The sequence below is a fragment of the Octopus sinensis genome, linkage group LG11 (genome assembly GCF_006345805.1).
Source record: "Octopus sinensis linkage group LG11, ASM634580v1, whole genome shotgun sequence".
NCBI lineage: Eukaryota > Metazoa > Mollusca > Cephalopoda > Octopoda > Octopodidae > Octopus > Octopus sinensis.
This window is the reverse complement of record NC_043007.1, coordinates 17,462,824-17,483,138: the sequence shown is the minus strand read 5'-3', so window position 1 is coordinate 17,483,138 and position 20,315 is coordinate 17,462,824. Positions and strand designations below refer to the sequence as shown.

General features: G+C 38.4%; 1 protein-coding gene across 5 annotated transcripts in view; it reads right to left on the bottom strand.

The window, feature by feature from the left end:
* Nucleotides 1-20,315, bottom strand: part of LOC115217382 — a 62,316-nt gene that overhangs the window by 15,569 nt on the left and 26,432 nt on the right. For 3 of the 5 annotated variants that reach the window (XR_003882164.2, XR_003882165.2, XM_029787059.2), the window contains exon 2: nucleotides 2,550-2,599. The exons of the other annotated variants lie outside the window; for them this stretch is intronic. Coding sequence is in view for 1 of the 3 variants with exons in the window: in XM_029787059.2 (XP_029642919.1) it covers nucleotides 2,585-2,599 (15 nt within the window). In the remaining 2 variants the exon portion in view is untranslated. The remainder of the gene's footprint in view (nucleotides 1-2,549; nucleotides 2,600-20,315) is intronic. 5 annotated transcript variants of the gene reach the window in all.

Sequence of the window (20,315 nt, the reverse complement as noted above, 5' to 3'; positions counted from 1 at the left end):
TTAATGGGGGTGACCGAATCTACCTCAATGCCATAGCAACAGAGGTAGGTTGGTGCAGCCCACCCCAACCTTTGGGCTGGCTGGTGCCCATTCTCCCTTGCTACCATGAGGCTGTTTTGGAGCTGGATTTTCTACAGGGAGCATGCCCTTGCTTACCCTCAACTTCAGTTTCTAGCACAAGTGGTCTCGAGATCAAGGCCTCTACCACAATTTTTAAGAAATGTGGCGGAAAACTAGCTCAGGAAGGCAGGGATGCTACTCCCTGAGACCCCTTTCGGAGCCTCTCTACCTGGAAATCTTTCACTATGCATACTGTTACTCACTGTACCGTGACATTAGTTTCAAATTTTGTCACAAGGCCAGTAATTTTGGGGGAGGGGATAAGTCAATCATACCAACCCTTGTTCAACTGGTACTTATTTTATCAACCCTGAAAAGATGAGAAGCAAAGTCAACTGCATTTGAACTCAGAATGTAAAGTTGGAAGAAATGCTGCTAAATATTTTTTCCTGATACGGTAATGATTCTGCCAGCACAGTCTTACTACACAGTAACATTGATATCATCAGATATTGACTGAAATCTCTAACTGGTGTTTATTACATTTTATGTTAGTCATTGCACACACACACACACACACACACACACACATATGTGGAGGCACATGGCCTAGTGGTTAGAGCAGTGGATGTGCGGTCGAGGGATCGCGGGTTCAAATCTCAGACCAGACAATGTGTGTGTTTATGAGCGAAACACCTAAGCTCCATGCGGCTCTGGCAGAAGGTAATGGCGAATTTCTGCTGACTCTTTCGCCACAACTTTCTCTCGCTCTTTCCTCCTGCATCTTGCAGCTCACCTGTGATGGACTGGCGTCCTGTCCAGGTGGGGAACCTATACGCCAAGAAACCGGGAAACCGGCCCTTATGAGCCAGGCATGGCTCGAGAAGGAACAAACAAAACACACACACATGTATTTCTTGTGTACAGTTAGATGTATGAATGCTAATGGTGAGTTTTGAGTTTCACTTAGAATACCACCATTCAGTTTATTTTTCATACTTTCTCTTTCTAAAGTCACACACACACACATGTGTACATACATGCTAGTATCAACAAGTGACAATGAGTGCTCAACACTGCATTGATGGATAAATATACTTTATTTGTGGATTAACAAGGCAACCGATGGTTTCAGATGGAAAAGGTCTCCACAATTTTTAAGCAATCCACTCGGGAATAGAATTCTTGATGTAGTTAAAATATTTGAGGAAAGTCCTTTTTAAATAAAAAATTATTTATTATATAACAAAAAAAATCCCCCAAAACAAGGATATGAACCTTTTGGAAGGGAATGAAAATGTCCTTCCAAAATATTCATGTCATTCTGGTTTTCTTTAAAGACTTTTTTTCATATAATCAAATCTTTCTTGAAACACACATACACGAACATATATGTACTGTTGCTCCATGAAATCTTTTATTACAGCTTATTATACTGTTAGTCAGTGTATCTAAAATAATACTGTAATGTTTACCTAAGTGGAGGCGCAATGGCCCAGTGGTTAGGGGCAGCGGACTCGCGGTCGGAGGATTGTGGTTTTGATTCCCAGACCAGGCGTTGCATGTGTTTATTAAGCGAAAACAACTAAAGCTCCATGAGTCTCCGGCAGGGGGTGGTGGCAACCCCTGTTGTACTCTTTCGCCCCAACTTTCACTCTTTCTTCCTGTTTCTTGAGTAACACTGCAATGGACTGGCGTCCTGTCCAGTTGGGGGGAATGCACACACCACAGAAACCAGGCCCATGAGCCTGGCTAGGCTTGAAAAGGGCACATAAATAAATACAGAATATTTTTTTGGAAGAAGTAAATCTACAAATATTATCATTTGTTGAATGTCTGTTATTTGGGAATAAGTTGGATGACATAAGGGGATATTACTTTGAAGAGGTTAATGGTTCAAAGAAGATAATAACAGCTTGTTGAAAGTTTCTATGAGTCAGGGCTGAAGAAAAAGACTAATAGCATAACTTATTAAAAAGATAAGTTTTCAGAAAAGAATGAAAAAATTTAATAAGAAAGTGAGAATTAGAACAGTTGAAGTTAAAAATGCAAGTATGCCCGAAGAGCAAAAGGAAAGATGTGGTTTTAGTTACTTGAATCTTTGTTAAAAAGAAAGAAGATAAAAAAGAATTGAATAGAATAACCTCACAAGCAATGAATTCAATGAAATTGTTTAGTTATAACTTTGTCTGAATTCCCTCTTCAAACAATAATGGCAACAGAACTCTAAACATCTCATTGAAAGCTAAGCACTAAATCGCAAAATTGTCAGGCAACAAATTACAAAGAAAAAAAAAGAGAAAAAAACATGAAAAATAAAAAAAAATACAGTTTTAGTAACGATTTGTAAGATGCTGTTAGTGAGACACTAATCATTAACAATGTAGTTCCATCTAAGCTGGATGTACAGCAATACCAATTTCCTTGCAGTGCAATGTATTAGGCAAACGCTTATGCATACAGAAAAGATATTTTTTGTCTTCTTTTACCTGTACTGGTGATGTTCAGAAACATTTCTCTGATGTCAGCTAATAAAACACTAAAAATGACCAAATACAACAGAAGTTAAATTATTGACAAATATAGAAATAGTTGAATAGAGGAGGATATATATATATTTTTTTTTCATGTCTTCTCTATAGAAAAGTTTGTTAGAATATGTATATATATATATATTACGTTTATATATTTGTTGTGCAAGATTTTTTATGTGAAATCGTGTGTTGAAACAGATATTGTTGTATTTCGGAATGGTCATTTTGCCAGTTTAGCCAATGACACTGAAGCAAAGTAACACCAAATATGTAGTGCATGTGTTTTTATTGGCTAAACTGGCAAAATGACCCTTCCTAAATACAACAATATATATATATATATAAATAAGTAAATAAAAAAGACAAGATATAAAACTTGAGATAGAACATTGAAATCAGTTTAATTTTAAATAAATAAATATATATTATATGTTACGTAGATGAATATTGAATAAGATTTGGTTGAGAGAGAGTTTATAAATGGATAGTAAAATAAAATTTACAATTGGTTAATAACAACATAATTCAAACAATAAGAATAACAACTATTAGCAATTACAGGTTTCAGATAAGTCGATGAGATTGTAGAATACACTAGAAAGGGTATCCTGTAAAATTCTGAGGATTGGGTTGATCAATTGTATTCCCCTTCTCCTGACAAAATTTGGTGATAATTTTTTTTATCATATTGACTGGGAGAAATACCCTCCATCAAGCACTTGCCATATTCTGAACGCCTTACTTCCCTGGGCATGGATACATTGAAACTCTGACGTCTGGCAGCTGACTTAGCAGACACCCATAAAATTATTAACCATCTTACTGACAATAACTCTGAGCACCTTTTCAAACTCCACCTGTCTAACACCCGTGGACATGTTTGCAAAGTCAGACAACAGCACAGCTCCCATGACTTTTGGAAACATTTTTTCATGCTAAGAGCTGCTGAAGCATGGAACAAATTGCCAGCATCAGTTGTTAGTTGTTGGAGCACTGCATCCTTCAAAGATTCCATGCTTCCTGAGATTCGCCAACACTACACCTGATTTTCTTCCCTCCATGCACACGCAAGCATGTATCTGACTCATACACTGTTTACTTTCCGACATTTGTACATTACTGCATATGCTTTATACGCACTTTTGACAAGTTGTGGTGCACCTGAGCACTGTATACAATAATTTCATTATTATTATTATCATAATTGTATTCCCCTTCTCCTGACAAAATTTGGTGATAATTTTTAAAAATTATATTGACTGGGAGTAACTGGCTGTAGCTATAATCTTTGACAATTCTTGACTGATGAAATTGATGAGATTAATATTCTTCTTGAACAGTTTCAAGTTGATGGTTTCAGCAAAAACATGGAAGGAGAGAATACCAGAGGGGCTACATTTTGGAAAAAAAAAAGGGCTGGGGACAGTAGTCAGTGTGGAACCCGGGAGAGAGTGTGGGAGTGGAGACAATATAAATAGAAAGAGGAGGAGAGATGAGAGCAATGGGAGTACCTGAGAGAAGGTACCATGCTACCAGCTAGCTGTGAAGGACAAAGGCCTCTGTAATAGTGGTATTTGAAGGTGGTGAGCTGGCAGAATCGTTAGCACACCGGGCAAAATGCATAGCCGTATTTCGTCTGTTGTTACGTTCTGAGTTCAAATTCCACCGAGGTTGACTTTGCCTTTCATCCTTTCAGGGTTGATAAATTGAGTACCAGTTACGCACTGGGGTCGATGTAATCGACTTGATCCGTTTGTCTGTCCTTATTTGTCCCCTCTGTGTTTAGCCCCTTGTAGGTAGTAAAGAAATAGGTATTAGAATAGGCACAGATGTCGCAGTAGTAGTAATAGTAGTAATGGTCATGACTAGAATATCTTAATTTTATATTGCATTATGTGTCATTAGTTACAGGTTTTCAACAAATCAATCATTGTTTCACTGCATTTCCAATGGCAATACTGACAATGGATTACCTTTATAACTTGGGTGGAACAAATATCACAAGAGGCTTTACTCAGAAGTACTGGTGCATTGGTTTCCCCACAAAAGACAGACGAGCGTGCACATACACATACATGCATGCACGCACGCACTTTGTTTCTTCTCCAACAGATGGAGAAGAAACAAAGTGAAGACGATGGAGATGTGACTGTAACCAGGTTATTTTGCATTGGATGTCAATGTTGTTATCTGTTATTCTCAGGTCATCCCTTACTGAGCAGATCAATGATCAAAGACATAAATGCAACTATCCAGTCTATCCTCAAGGTAATACACTGAATCATTCATATTTCCACCTGCCTTCTCTGCTGTTCCATGCTCATTTCCCTTGTCTCACTTCATAAATCATAGCATTTCACTACCTGGAGAATTGCGATATGCTCCAGTGTTGATACAATATCGGAGGGATTGTTTAACCCTTTAGTGTTCAGATTATTCTATCAAACATAATGCTTATTGATTCACATTGATTTGAATTAATCATGCATTATCTCATATCTTCAAGATCTTGATGGTGTAATTACTTAATGTAGAATAACATTGTAAGGTAGGTGTGAGAGCCTGGATGTGGTCAGTTTGAGCATAAAACAGATTAAATATTTTGGCCGGATATGGCTGGTTTAAATACTAAAGGGTTAAGCTAATTTTTTTGTGTAGCAAGCGACAAAATTCTAACATTCTCTTGATTTCCTGTAATTCACACCACCTCATGGTCCCAGAAGACAAAATGGAAAAGGCATTGCTCTGGAGAATGGCAAGGGAGAAGCAGTGGAACAGCCACTGACTCATGGTGCTTGCACTTACAGATAGCTATATCTGCTCCAATTGTGGTGATAATGGTGATGTGAGTGCGCATGTGCGTGCATGCATGTGTGTGTGTGTGTATGTGTGTGTGTCTATGTGTATGTGTGTGTGTGCATGTTCCTCTGTCTTTTGTGGGAAACCAATGAACCAGTACTTCTGAGTAATGCCTCTTGTGATATTTGTTCCACCCAAGTTGTAAAGGTAATCCATTGTCAATAGGTGCAGGAGTGGCTGTGTGGTAAGTAGCTTGTTTACCAACCACATGGTTCCGGGTTCAGTCCCACTGCATGGCACCTTGGGCAAGTGTCTTCTACTATAGCCTCGGGCCGACCAAAGCCTTGTGATTGGATTTGGTAGACGGAAACTGAAAGAAGCCCGTCGTATATATATATATATATATATATATATATATATATATATGTGCGTGTGTGTGTTTGTCCCCCTAGCATTGCTTGACAACCGATGCTGGTGTGTTTATGTCCCCGTTACTTAGCGGTTCGGCAAAAGAGGCCGATAGAATAAGTACTGGGCTTACAAAAGAATAAGTCCCGGGGTCGAGTTGTTCGATTAAAGGCGGTGCTCCAGCATGGCCGCAGTCAAATGACTAAAACAAGTAAAAGAGTAAAGAGTAAAGAGTTGCCATTGGAAAGGCAGTGAAACAATAATTGATTTGTTGAAAACCTGTAACTAATGCAATATAAAATTAAGAAACAATAATTGATTTGTTGAAAACCTGTAACATAATGCAATATAAAATTAAGATATTCTAGCCATGACCATCATGCCTTATTCTCAACTTTGGAAATCTCTTTTTTTTTTATGATAGGAAAGTATAATTTGAAAGAGATTTGACTATTATTTCTAACAGTAAATGCTTCTTCTTCTAGCACTCCGTCGGTTACGACGATGAGGGTTCCGGTTGATCCGAATCAACAGAACAGCCTGCTCGTGAAATTAACGTGTAAGTGGCTGAGCACTCCACAGACACGTGTACCCTTAACGTAGTTCTCGGGGAGATTCAGTGTGACACAGAGAGTGACAAGGCCGGCCCCTTGAAATACAGGTACAACAGAAACAGGAAGTAAGAGTGAGAGAAAGCTGTGGTGAAAGAGTACAGCAGGGATCACCACCATCCCCTGCCAGAGCCTCGTGGAGCTTTAGGTGTTTTTGCTCAATAAACACTCACAATGCCAGGTCTGGGAATCAAAACCGCGATCCTATGACCGCGAGTCCGCTGCCCTAACCACTGGGCCATTGCGCCTCCACAGTAAATGATTATATACAATCTCACTCGTTGGTTCATATAGATTATATGTGTGTGAGTGAGCAAGCTAGTTTGTGTGTGTGTTGATAACAGGAGAAAGACATTGGTGACTCTATCTTTTCAGCTTTAAGTAGCCATAAATAAAAGATGTATTTTACAATCCTCTTTACAGTCCATTTAAGAATTTGTTGATAATATTATAGTATAAACACTCCTTAAATCATACGTCATTAAATCAAGAAAACAAAACTCTAGAGATATGACACTTATGTGAGAGTGATGTTTATAGATGCAAAGTAACTGTTTGGCTAAAGTATTGGAGCATCAGGTCAAAGGTCTTGAGTTCAAATCAACTGAAGGCAGGGGTATTGCATATATGGAAAGTTTAGCCATACATGACTGTTTTTACCTAGCATCCATTTAATGCTAAAATTAAAGCTAATTAGTGGTGATTGGAAGCACTCCTTCGGTTACGACGACGAGGGTTCCAGTTGATCTGACCAACGGAACAGCCTGCTCGTGAAATTAATGTGCAAGTGGCTGAGCACTCCACAGACACGAGTACCCTTAACGTAGTTCTCGGGGAGATTCAGCGTGACACAGAGTGTGACAAAGCTGGCCCTTTGAAATACAGGTACAACAGAAACAGGAAGAAAGAGTGAGAGAAAGTTGTGGTGAAAGAGTACAGCAGGGATCACCACCATCCCCTGCCGGAGCCTCGTGGAGCTTTAGGTATTTTCGCTCAATAAATACTCACAACGTCCAGTCTGGGAATCGAAACCGCGATCCTAAGACCGCGAGTCCGCTGCCCTAATCACTGGGCCATTGTGCCTCCACAATTAGTGGTGATTAGAATCCTGATTAATGACTTAAAAAGAGTCATTTAAGTAGTTCTGTCTTTACTACAAAGCAGTTGTTGAATCAGTACCTCTCTAGGGCTCTTTAACATGGACACTGGACAAGAGACTTGAAAAGAAGCTTGATGGTAAATATAAGAGAATGTTTTGTGCTGTTCTCAATTTTTCCTGGCAACACCACCCTGCAAACAAAGCAACAACTGAATAACAATCTGCTTACTATCACCTTGATAATCAGAGGAAGAACACATTAACCCTTTCGTTACCAACCCGGCTGAAACTGGCTCTGGCTCTGAGTACAAATGTCTTGTTTTCATAAGTTTTGAATTCAAATCTTCCACCAAACCTTAGTCACAATTTATGTTCCTAAAACTAGCTTAATGATAACTAAGTTATTTTATTAAATTCTTTGTTAAATTTAAAGTAACTGAAAGAAACACAGAGCATCTCAACAGAAATATGGTAACTAAAGGGTTAAAGTCACCATGGTATTTTTAATGAACCCTTCTGTTACCAACCCGCCTTAAACCGCCTTAATTGAAAGAAACACTGAGCATCTCAGAATAAATACAGTAATGAAGGGGTTAAAGCATTGCTGAAGAACTGGTTTGTATGTAATGATTTTTGGGTCAGTGTTGTTGTTGTTGTTGTTTAGTCCCAGTGCAAACTTTGGACACACAGACATATATTCCAGCCATAACCATCCTTCTTATTAGAAGTATATAGGGCTACATTATATTGTTTATGTTTTTTTCTTTATTTAAGGTGGGTGTGTGATTTGAGGGCAATGATTTGGTTGCTATTTCTAGCAGGTTTGTGACCATAGAGTTCTCCTCATTGGTTTGATTCTAAGGCACACGAAATCACAGACCTTGTATTCTGAAGGCTTTCTTTCACATGATGATGATAACATATTTGGAATAGAAGAGGCAACTTTAGGTGGAGGAATTAGTTAATTATAATCAACCCAATATTTAACTGGTATCCAATTTATCAACTCTGAAAGGGTGAAATCTAAAGTTGACCTTGATGATAGTTTGAACTTGGGATGTAAAGAGATGAAAGAAATACTGCTCAGAATTTTTATCCACCATGGTAATGATTCTGCCAGCTCACCACTTTGAGAGATAATGGTAATACTGACTACTCAAGTAAACTAAATGTGTCAATATGTAGTGAATTTGATAGGATATGAAACTATGTAAGAGAAATCAGAAACTGAAAGTGCTATCTTGTCAGCTTTTGAGTCTTTAGAATTACGAGTTAATTGCAAGATATAAGAGGTCCTCAAAGAATTGGGTTAAAAAGTACTTGACTGATAAAAGAATCGTGATAAAATGACAAATAACATTTAGTTTTGTTGCTATCAAATTGGCTATCAAAAAATTGTGTTGGAGAAATATGATTTAGAATCCATTACCAGAAAGCTGCGAATAAATATTTATAAGGCACTGGAAAATAATGGTTTTAAATATTTTGTATTTAGTTTTGCTTCACTAAGATTTGAGTTCAAATACTATGAAGGGTGACTTTATCTTTCTTTCTACTTGATGTTATAAGTGGTTAAAGTAAGGTTGTGAGTTCGATTTCAGTTACTGGCAGCATGGTGTGTCCTTGAACAAGGCACTTCTCCATTACTCCAGTCCTCTCAGGTGACAAAAGTAAGTAGTACCTGTATACTGAAGGGGCAGCCTTGTCACATTCTGAGTCACACTGAATCTCCCTGAGAGCTACATTAAGGGCATGCTTGTCTATGGAGTACTCAGTAGGCCTCGAAACCGGTTTTATAAAACTGGTTTTATATTATGATCAGTAAAACCGAAACCGATTTGCCAAAACCGATTTTAAGGCTTGCTGTTTCATATCTTTTCAATAAAAGATGTTTTATGTAACACATTCTACCAGTATACAATGTTTAAAAGGGTTTAGTTACAAATAACTATTTTTTAAATGTTCCGGTCAAAGTGAAAAGATCCGCTGTTTCTTTTTCTCTTTTTTCGCAAAACATTTCTCCATTTTTTCTTTCCAAGAAATATCGTTGAAACTGAACTAACTGAACTGTTGTCAGTCGCCTTTAGTTGAGAGTGCTGTCTGTTTCATTGAAACATATCGCAACATATCAATTCTCACCTTCTTTCCCCTTGAACCTTAGATCAGCACCTTGTCATCTCCTTTGCTAACCCTTGGTTGACTCATTGAATTTGCAGGTAACTGAGTTTATTCATAGCAAGTCAAGGAGATGCTGTTAGTCTTCAGTTGGGTGATCTTTCCCGTTGAGCATATGTAATAACCAGTTCCAGATTCATTTCAAGGTAGTAACACTAAATTTTTTGATAAAAAAAGTGAAGAGATCGCTATAACAGATGATAGTGATCGCCATAACAGACGATAGTGATGACGAAGCTGACATAAGCCAACAAGACATACTTTGTCAAACAGATTTGGCTCACGAAAATTCGGGTATTATTTAATGAAATAGGAGGGAACCTAAAAACAAGTGTTACAGTTATCCCATCTACTTATGAAGGTAATGGACACATTTGTGAATACACAAGCGCAATGAAGAAAATTAATGAAGAGCCCAAAATGGTAACAGATGGATTTGAAATTTCTAAAGAATTCGGGTACTATTTAAGAAGAGTGATCCCGGTGCGCACACTCACGTATCCGCGCTAGCCAGTGATGAGGACAATAGAAATGATGGCCAATTCAAATTGCTGTAGGGAAAACACAAATGAAAGGGATTTCAATTGTGGACATGAATATAACACAAAAGTGATAAAGAAGACAGCTGGGGTGAAGCACAGCTTTTGAGAAAAGGCAAAGAGATAGGTAGAAAGGTGGACAATGTGTGAGAGAGAGGGGAGAGAGATAGTTGAGTTGATTAAAAAAAAAAAAGGAAGCACAGCGCTTATGACGCTTTTCTGGGCCTTTGAGACAGTGGGTAGAAGGGAAGAATCTGTCTTCATGTCTTGTGAGCCATTAGACAAGATTCTCATATCATGCTGACAGGACTATAATCAGCATGATACTGAGATTTTCAAGTAGGGGCTGCATGTTAGTCTTTGTTGAATGCAGCAGAAACTGTATGAGTGAGCACAGGATGATCTGAGACCTTGACCATATTAATGAAAGGGATCTCTTTTGATTCAAGCAGATCACAAATTCTCAAATACTGTTCAACAAGTTTACTGAAATGTAAATCTTTATATATAAAGCTGAAGTTGTCTGTGTATGGCAGGTTTGGTAGCTTTCAACTAACACTATCTCCTCTGAGACCCTGCGGCGCAAGTTGACCAAAATTGAGAAAATGATAAAAGAAGGCTTGCTCTTCCTTCCATAGAAGAAAAAATTCAAATCGGACCATGTTAACACCAAATATTATTTACATCAAAAAGGTGCTTTTTTCCTATGAAAATCCCTATTTTTTACGATTTTGTTGACTGCTGTGTTGCCATTTTGCGGTGTATTTCAACCAGAAAAATGTTCACTTAAAGAGAATAACAAGCTACATAATGCAAAATTTTTACTTTTCAAAACTTTCAATTCTAAAGTGTCGAAAAGAAAACAAACCCGAGCAACGCCAGGCTATACTGCTAGTGTTCCTATAAAACTAACGACACCTTAATGTATCCTAGGCAAGGTAAGCACTAAATATTATCTAGGACAACAGAAAGAAAAACCAAACAAAAACAATCAGAAAACCTGTTTTGTTGGTGGAATAATTAAACAATGTAAAGATTGAAGGCTACATTTGTATAGTGATTTAATAAGAAATTCTTCCACATGAAAATGAATAAATGTATGAATACAACCTAATACTATTTATAAAACAATGCAAACAGAAAACAACACAGTGTCAGGAATATTTTATCACAAGCAATTATTTACATAAGAGTCAACTGTTTGGTTAATTATAACGACTTGCGTATTTACAAATGGTGGATTATCTTCCAGAGGGGGATTGGAAAGATGGAAGTCGTGTTACTCAATTTAAGTGATCGTGTCTGTAACATTAACAAAACTATATTATGAAGGTTAACCTTCTTCAATGCCAGGTCAGCTCGGAATCTAAAGGCGCAAAAGAATATCGATGATGAAATGCCTGTCAGAGACAGCTGAGAAGATCACAAGGGGCGAAAAAAGGCGGTGAGCTGGCAGAAATGTTAGTGTGCCGGACGAACTACTTAGTGGTATTTCCTTTGCCGTTAACGTTCTGAGTTCAAATTCCGCCAAGGTCGACTTTGCCTTTCATTCTTTCGGCGGTCGATAAATTAAGTACCAGTTATGCACTGGGGTCGATGTAATCGACTTAATCCCTTTGTCTGTCCTTGTTTATCCCCTCTGTGTTTAGCCCCTTGTGGGCAATAAAGAAATAACAAGGGGCGAAAAGAAATGATAGATGGAACTGAAAAGGACTACAACAAGCGACTAAACATTGGAGGAAGGAAACCCAGTTAGAAACTACTGGGTTGTGGCCCACTTGGTGTCAGACCAATCCGCCTTGGGTGGCCCTACCAGGAACCGAAGTTCCCGACGGCATAGCTGTGACACTACCCGTTGTCAGCATCCCCATCATACAATAACACTGCTTTTACATTAGTGTTAAAAATTCTTATTTTGTTCTTTTAAGCAATATGGAGCTATGACAAAGAACAAATGAAGTTTTGATTAGGGAGCAAATATTTAAGAAAAAGTGGAAGTGGATTGGTAGCACAATTAGAAAAGACACCAAATGTAGCGAAAAGTGCTTTACAGTGAAAACTGGATGGATATAGAAGGAGAGGTAGGCCTAAGAACTTGTGGTGGAGATCAACACAAAAGGAACTAGAGAAAGGGGGACATTCATGGCAGAGTAGGATCTTTTCGGTTTGAACGGCAGTTTTTAAAAATAATTTCCATGTAACTAAACACTTTCAAACTTCGTATACTGGTAGAATGTGTTTATAAAACATCTTTTTCTCTTGGCTTTATTGAGAAAATTCTATAGTTTGTAAGATATTTGTTGTTGTTTTTCTTCAATTTCTGAAATTTCAACCAATCAATGATGTCTATTGAGATGAAAACATTCTGTGCCGTATGAAAATGTCCCTTGTTTAAGAAACACATTGGGTTTATTTACATTTCTGAAGAAAAAAAGGTACCCTTCTCCCACCCCTAACCCTAACCCTAAAAGAGATTGAAATGCAATAGATCGATACTAGGGTCATAATTATGGGTGACAATTTCATATGACACTGCTAGAAAAAACTGCCGTTCAAACCGCAAAGATCTGCAGAGTATAAGTACAGAAGCCAAAAATTATGCAACATGGAATTCAACTATAAGTTGCCTATAATCCGTGTTGGAGGGTTAAAGGCATAGAAAAGAAAAATGTTTTCACGGAAGACTGGAAATGAAAGAAATCACTAATCACAGTGACTGTTATGTGACATCAAGACAAGGAGACATCAACTCATGCACACACACATACAATACACACACAATACACACACATACACAATACACACACATACACAATACACACACATACACATGACAGGCTTCTTTACAGTTCCATTTACCAAATCAACTCAAAAGGTTTTTGTCAGCAAGACAACACTTGCCCATGGTGCCACACAGTGGAACTGTTGTCAAAGAAGCTTGAGAGGCGGTTGGATGTAACTTACACTCGCCTCCTTATGAGAGCTCAAAATCTCCCGTGGAAGCGTCATCCAACCAAAGTACAAATATATGGGAAACTACCACCTGTGTCATCTCTCGTGAAAGGTAAGAGAGTCCAGTTTGCTGGACATTGCTGTAGAGCTGAAAACGAGGCAATTTCTACTCTTCTCCTCTGGAAGCCATCTACTCGCAATACCAGAGGGCGCACACTCTCCTACCCTGATGTAATCTCCAGGGATACAGGCATCCAGCAACAGGACCTCCGTAATGCTATGATGGACCGTGAAGTCTGGCGTAACACAGTAAATTCCATTGTCTCGACCACGGTCGAACAATGATGATGATGATGGAACTGAACCTGAAACCATGTGGTTGGGGAAGCAAGTACCTTAACCACACAGCCACACCTGTAATAGTAAATCCTAAATATCCATTGTATTTTCCCTCTCCATTTCTCTTTGACAATAGAGTTAAATTTGAGGAAAATTTTTAATGTTTTTGCAAATATGTTTAGGGGTAACATAGGACCTTTCTCCATAATGATGATGGGGGTGATAAATATATGTCATATAAAAACTTAGTGTCACATACAGACACAACAATGATTTCATTAGTGAAATATGATACAAAAAGAGATTGGACATGGTTGGAATTATCTCCTGTAAACAACAGACTTATTCCACAACACAGGTTTGAATAACCTTGCTATTTAACAGTCCGTTCTTTGGTCTCTTATCGGACATTTCATTGAATTAATTTGTTGAACATTCACAACACATGCAGAGAAAGAATATTTAATTTTATAGGGCAGTTAATTGATAGGGGGGATAATACTGTCCGATGTGACAGTATTTCTTTTGTGAATGTTTTCTACACACACACACATACATACATACAGTACTGGAAGGCCTACTTATGTAAGAAGCATAGTTCCACTTGGGCCTTGGCAATGATGTGTACTTGGAGCCACAAAAAGGTGGCGAGCTGGCAGAAACGTTAGCATGCCAGGCGAAATGTGTAGCCGTATTTCGTCTGCTGTTACATTCTGAGTTCAAATTCTGCCGAGGTCGACTTTGCCTTTCATCCTTTCGGGGTCGATAAATTAAGTACCAGTTATGCACTGGGGTCAATGTAATCGACTTAATCCGTTTGTCTGTCCTTGTTTGTCCTCTCTGCGTTTAGCCCCTTGTGGGTAGTGAAGAAAAATGTGTACTTGCAGCCACATACTTAGACAAAATTTGCTGCTTTTGATACAGTAAACAGTGAATAATATGTTCATTGATATTGCAAATAGCTACTGGGCTGAACAACAATCCCTTTGACAGGGTCCTCCAATCCCTTATCTGGTGATCAATGTGGAAACCAGGGATAGACGAGTGGTTGTTGAGAGCTGTACAAGCCATTTATAAGAATGCTGTCAGTAAGGCGAGAGTGGCAATGAGTACAGTGAAGAATTCAGAGTACAAGTAGGGGTCCACCAAGGATCAGTCTGCATCCCTCTCTTGTTCATCATAGTCCCCAAGGCAATAATCGAGGAATTTAAGACAGGTTACCCCTGGGAGCTCCTCTAAGCTGAGGAGCTTGTTCTTATAGCTGAATTACTATCAGAGCTAGAAAAGAAGTTTTAGGTATGGAAGCAAGGTCTAAAATTGAAGGGCTTTAGAGTTAACCTAGCAAAAATCAAAGTCTTAGTAAGTAGGATGGCAAACAAATCTCAAGTCCCTTCAGGTAGATGGACCTGCTCGATCTGTAGAAAAGGCATAGGTAGAAACTTCAAAAGATGTACCTGGTGTAAGCTATGGACACATAAGAGGTGTAGCAATATCAGGAAGGGTTACAGGGAAAATAGTTTGTGTGTGGAAGATCCACAGGTACAATTAACACCTAAACTGTACTGAAAATAAACTGTATGTGTTTGTCACCCCCCACTGTTTGATAACCAGTGTTTGCTTGTTTACAGCCTCACAATTTAAAAGTTCAGCATTTGCCATATTCTGAATGCCTTACTTCCCTGGGCATGGACACATTGAAACTCCGACGTCTGGCAGCTGACTTGGCAGACACCCATAAAATTATCAACCATCTTACAAACAATAACTCTGAGCACCTTTTCAAACTCCACCCATCTAACACCCATGGATATATTTACAAAGTCAGAAAACAGCATAGCTCCCATGACTTTCGGAAACATTTTTCACGCTAAGAGTTGCTGAAGAATGGAACAAACTGCCGGCATCAGTTGTTAGTTGTCGGAGCACTGCATCCTTCAAAACTTCCATGCTTTCTGAGATTCGCCAACACTACACCTGATTTTCTCCCCTCCATTGTTCGCTTTCCAGACTTTATACGCACTTTCTGACAAGTTGTGGTGCACCTGAGCACTGTATACAATAATTTCATTATTATTATTATTTTATAAAAAAACGAGACAGAATGAATAAATTATCACTCTTAAAAATCATTTTTAATCGCACTAAAAATCGCACTACGACAAAAAAGCTGGCTGCAGCACAATGTGACCGGAAATCCTTTTACGGCTGCCAGAAGTTTGACGAAGTAGAACTGTTCAGAAGTTGAAACATTTTTTTTCGCTAATATGTCAGTAGCCTAACACCAATCATAAATACAAAAACGCCGCTACTTAGTGAACTAAGTTACCCGAGATAATACGCTACCTTAACTAACACTCCTTTGACATATTTGTGTGTTCAAAATTAAGTGGGCCAATGATTGGCTCAACTGTAACCACAAATGCTTTTGCTCACAAATTAGGTATAAAATAAATGGAAAACAATCTTTCTGTATAAGCAAACGATGTCAAATCCCCCACTTTTCAGCCTGGCCTCTTTACCTATGTCACGAGAGATCAGTGTGTGGGTGAATGTCACCTACTAATACCGAAAGATTGCTGAAATAAAAATGAGTCTAAAATAACTCCTAGACACTCCCGTTTCTTTTTAATTCGAAGATTTTAATATCATAAACATAAATCTGTCCTTGTGCTTATTCTTTCGTTAGAAATGATGATAATAGACACAAATAGAAGCTATCAGACCGAGTTGCCAGCACCCCGTGGATTGTAAAAATATTAAGTTATTCACAACAATGGCTATTGCGAAATAATTTAGAAAAATAATAACTCAGAGGCGCCATTCATGTAAAACAATGAGTCAAGAAGAGTGCCACTATGTGGTCACACGACTCGCTAAAAATAGCAAATAAATTCTCTCAGATTTCTATCCTGTCATCTTAAAATAATACGAGACAATGTAATTCTAAAAAGATGTAATGACTATGCCATTATAATACCTCTCATCACAGGCCTGCTCAATCGTAGTCAACCTGGGGTTAAATAAGACAATTGGCGCTAACATATTCGTTTCTACTCTAGGCACAAAGCCCGACATTTTTGTGGGGAAGGGGCCAGCCGATTACATCAACACCAGTACGCAACTAATACTTAATTTATCGACCCCGAAAGTATGAAAGGCAAAGTTGACCTCAAGAGAATTTGAAGTCAGAAAGTAAAGACAGACGAAATACCTATTTCTTTACTACCCACAAGGGGCCAAACACAGAGAGGACAAACAAGGATAGACAAAGGGATTAAGTCGATTATATCATGCAGTGGGACTGAACCTGGAACCATAGGGTTGGGAAGCAAGTTTCTTACCACAAAGCCATGCTTGCGCCTATATATTTATATCTCATTGTGTTAAATTTTCATACAGACATTGTTTATCTGTTTCAGACATTAAACTATGGCCATGCTACAGCACCACCTTCAAGAACTTTTAGTTGAATGAATTGAACCCAGTCCTTATTTTTCTTTAAGCCTGGTACTTATCACGTCGGTCTCTTTTTACTGGAACTGCAATGTTATGGGAATGTAAACAAACCAACACCGGTTGTCAAGCATTGGTGGGGACAGACACATATACAAAGACAAGCACACACAATGGGCTTCTTTCAGTTTTTATTTCTTTATTGCCCACAAGGGGCTAAACACAGAGGGAACAAACAAGGACAAGCAAAGAGATTAAGTTGATTTCATCGATCCCAGTGCGTAACTGGTACTTAATTTATCGACCCCGAAAGGATGAAAGGCAAAGTTGACCTTGGCGGAATTTGAACTCAGAATGTAACGGCAGATGAAATACCGCTAAGCACTTCGCCTGGCGTGCTAACGTTTCTGCCAGCTTGCCACCTTCTTTCAGTTTCTGTCTACCAAATCCACTCACAAAGCTTTAGTTTGTGTGAGGCTATAGTGGAAGACACTATTTCCAAGGTGCTAGACTGTGGGACAGAACCTGGAACCATATGGTTGTGGGGTAAGCTTCTTACCTATTCACAAATGTTAGCAAAACTTTAATAAATTGTTAAAAAAAAGGTAACAAACAAGTACAAAACAATCTAAAAGCTACTGATTTCTCAAGGCCAACAAATACATAAGAAAAGACCTGAGGTCAACAGAATATACCCTTCTCCCAGTGGTCCTGAAGCCCACTTGTTACTGATTTTTATTTTGAAGAAAACATCCAGGTGTGACATTGTTGAAGTTGAAACCATCAAATCAATTAATGACATCCCTAACTATCATGAGCAAAGCATGGTTATTAAACAACTAAGGTGTATTGAATGTTTACAAAAGAGAACAATTAACACTGAATTCATGAGATGCAATTATTTTTCTGCAAAATTATGGCCTTCTTCATCAAATTTAAATATTTACTCTTGAAAGCACATTCAACAGTAAATACACAAAATACAACTATTTTTCTGCAAAATTATGGCCTTCTTCATCACGTTTGAATATTTACTCTTGAAAACACATTAATTTTTCTCACCTGCAAAGCACTCACGTTTAGCCAGGTAAACACTTTCACAGGGCTCAGAAACAAAAAAGTGCCGACATATTTAATGAAAGAAGCTTCAAGCTCATTAGAAATAATTATATGGCAAAGAAAAGGTGAATTCTGCTCATAAACATAATTATAGGATAAGGTAGTGACAGAGTCTCTCTACCTGGTTGCTCACCTGTTAGAAATAGCTATGTCTCTCTCAAATTACACTACCGTCTTAAAGAAGAAAAAAAAAGGGGGGGTGTATAAGTAGATATCCCTAAAAAGTGATGGTTACAGTTGGAATGCTGGAATGTCTTTAATCATAGCTGTGCTTGACCAGAGGTGACTTAAGGATAAGCAACAACAGCTAATCAAACAAGGCTTTTTTGATGTAGCTGTTTAGCCTCTGGCCATCTCTAATGAAGCATACTTTATGTTCTAAGACATTCCAGCAGTGACAATCTACTCTTATTTTCAGATGTTGAAAATATTTATTTAGGACTGCCTATTTATTTTAAGTGGAGGCGAGTGGCTTAGTGGTTAGGGTGTCAGCATCATTATCGTAAGATTGTGGTTTTGATTCCTGGACCGGGCGACGCGTTGTGTTCTTGAGCAAAACACTTCATTTCACGTTGCTCCAGTCCATTCAGCTGGCAAAAATGAGTGATGCTGCGATGGACTGGCATCCCGTCCAGCTGGGAAAGACATACGCCATAGAAACTGGGAAACCGGGCCCATGAGCCTGGCTAGGCTTTAAAAGGGCGCATTTATCTGTGGAGGTGCGTGGCTTAGTGGTTAGGGTGTCAACATCATGATCGTAAGATTGTGGTTTCGATTCCTGGACCGGGTGATGCGTTGTGTTCTTGAGCAAAACACTTCATTTCACGTTGCTCCAGTCCACTCAGCTGGCAAAAATGAGTGATGCTGCGATGGACTGGCGTCCCATCCAGCCAAGGAACACATATGCCATTGAAACCGGGAAACCGAGACAATGAGCCTGGCTAGGCTTTAAAAGGGCGCATTTATTATTTTATTATTTATTTTAAAGATGGTATGCTGTATTTGAGGAAGATCTGGCTGCAGTTTCCAGTAAGGCAAATAACCACATAGATGTTCTTTTGTAGGCTTTATCTTTTTTATTTCTTAGGTCTTTCACAAGCCACAGTACTGGAGCTTAATCCAGTTTCCATGGCATTTAAGTGACTGAGATCACAAACTGACCCCCTGGATGGGATGCTAGTCCATTGCAGGGTTAATTTCCCAGATATTACTGGAACTCATTTACAGTTGAGTGGAAGGGAGCAACATAAAATGAAGTGCTTTGTTCAAGAAACAATGCATTGCTTGATCCAGGAATTGAAACCATGACCTTACTACTCCATGCACCTTCAGCTTTATTATTTCTAGCTGTTGTGATATTGTTTTATTGTGAAGAATGTCTATCGTTACCAGCATCACCTTACTGGCACCTTTGCCGGTGGCATGTGTAAAAGATTCGAGCGAGGTCGTGTGGTTGGCGTGAGGGTGGGCACCCAGCTGTAGAAACTGCCAGATCAAGATTGAAGCCTGGTGCAACCATCTAGTTCGCCAGCCCTCAGTCAAATCGTCCAACCCATTCTAGCATGGAAAGCGGACGTTAAACGATGATGATGATGATGATGATGATGATGATCTATGCTTTGGCACCTATTTTGAAAGCTAGCAGGTTGTCTGTTGAATGAGACTTGGGTGCTGTAGCACAAGATCAGCCTGTAATGTAGAAGTTTCTTCCTGAGTACTTGCAGACTCATAATATGTACAGCTGTAGCTTTTACACAAGTGGTAATTCAAAACTATGGACTGTGAGTTAACTCACTAATAACAAGGTTTAATTGCAATATTTACATATAGTAACCATTATATGTTTTTTTTTTTTTTTCTTATGTGGAATAATATACATGTAAGTGTATGTATGTGCAATGATATTATATGTAAGAACCATTACTTGCAAGTAATCCTGTGAAAAGGTTAACATCGATACAAAGAAAAAAAATGTTAACATAACAATAACAAAGTTCACAAATGGAAGGAGAAGAAGAAGGAGGAGGAGAAAAAGGAAAAGAAGGAGAAAAATAAGAACAAAAATAAGAAGAGGAAGAAAAATAATAATAATAATAAGAAGAAGAAGAAGGAAAAGAAGAAGAAGGAAAAGAAGAAGAAGAAGATGATGATGATGATGATGATGATGATAGAGTATTGCTAGCAGCTGTATATTTGAACAGTTCAAATTGGAGATAGTCTTCAGTTT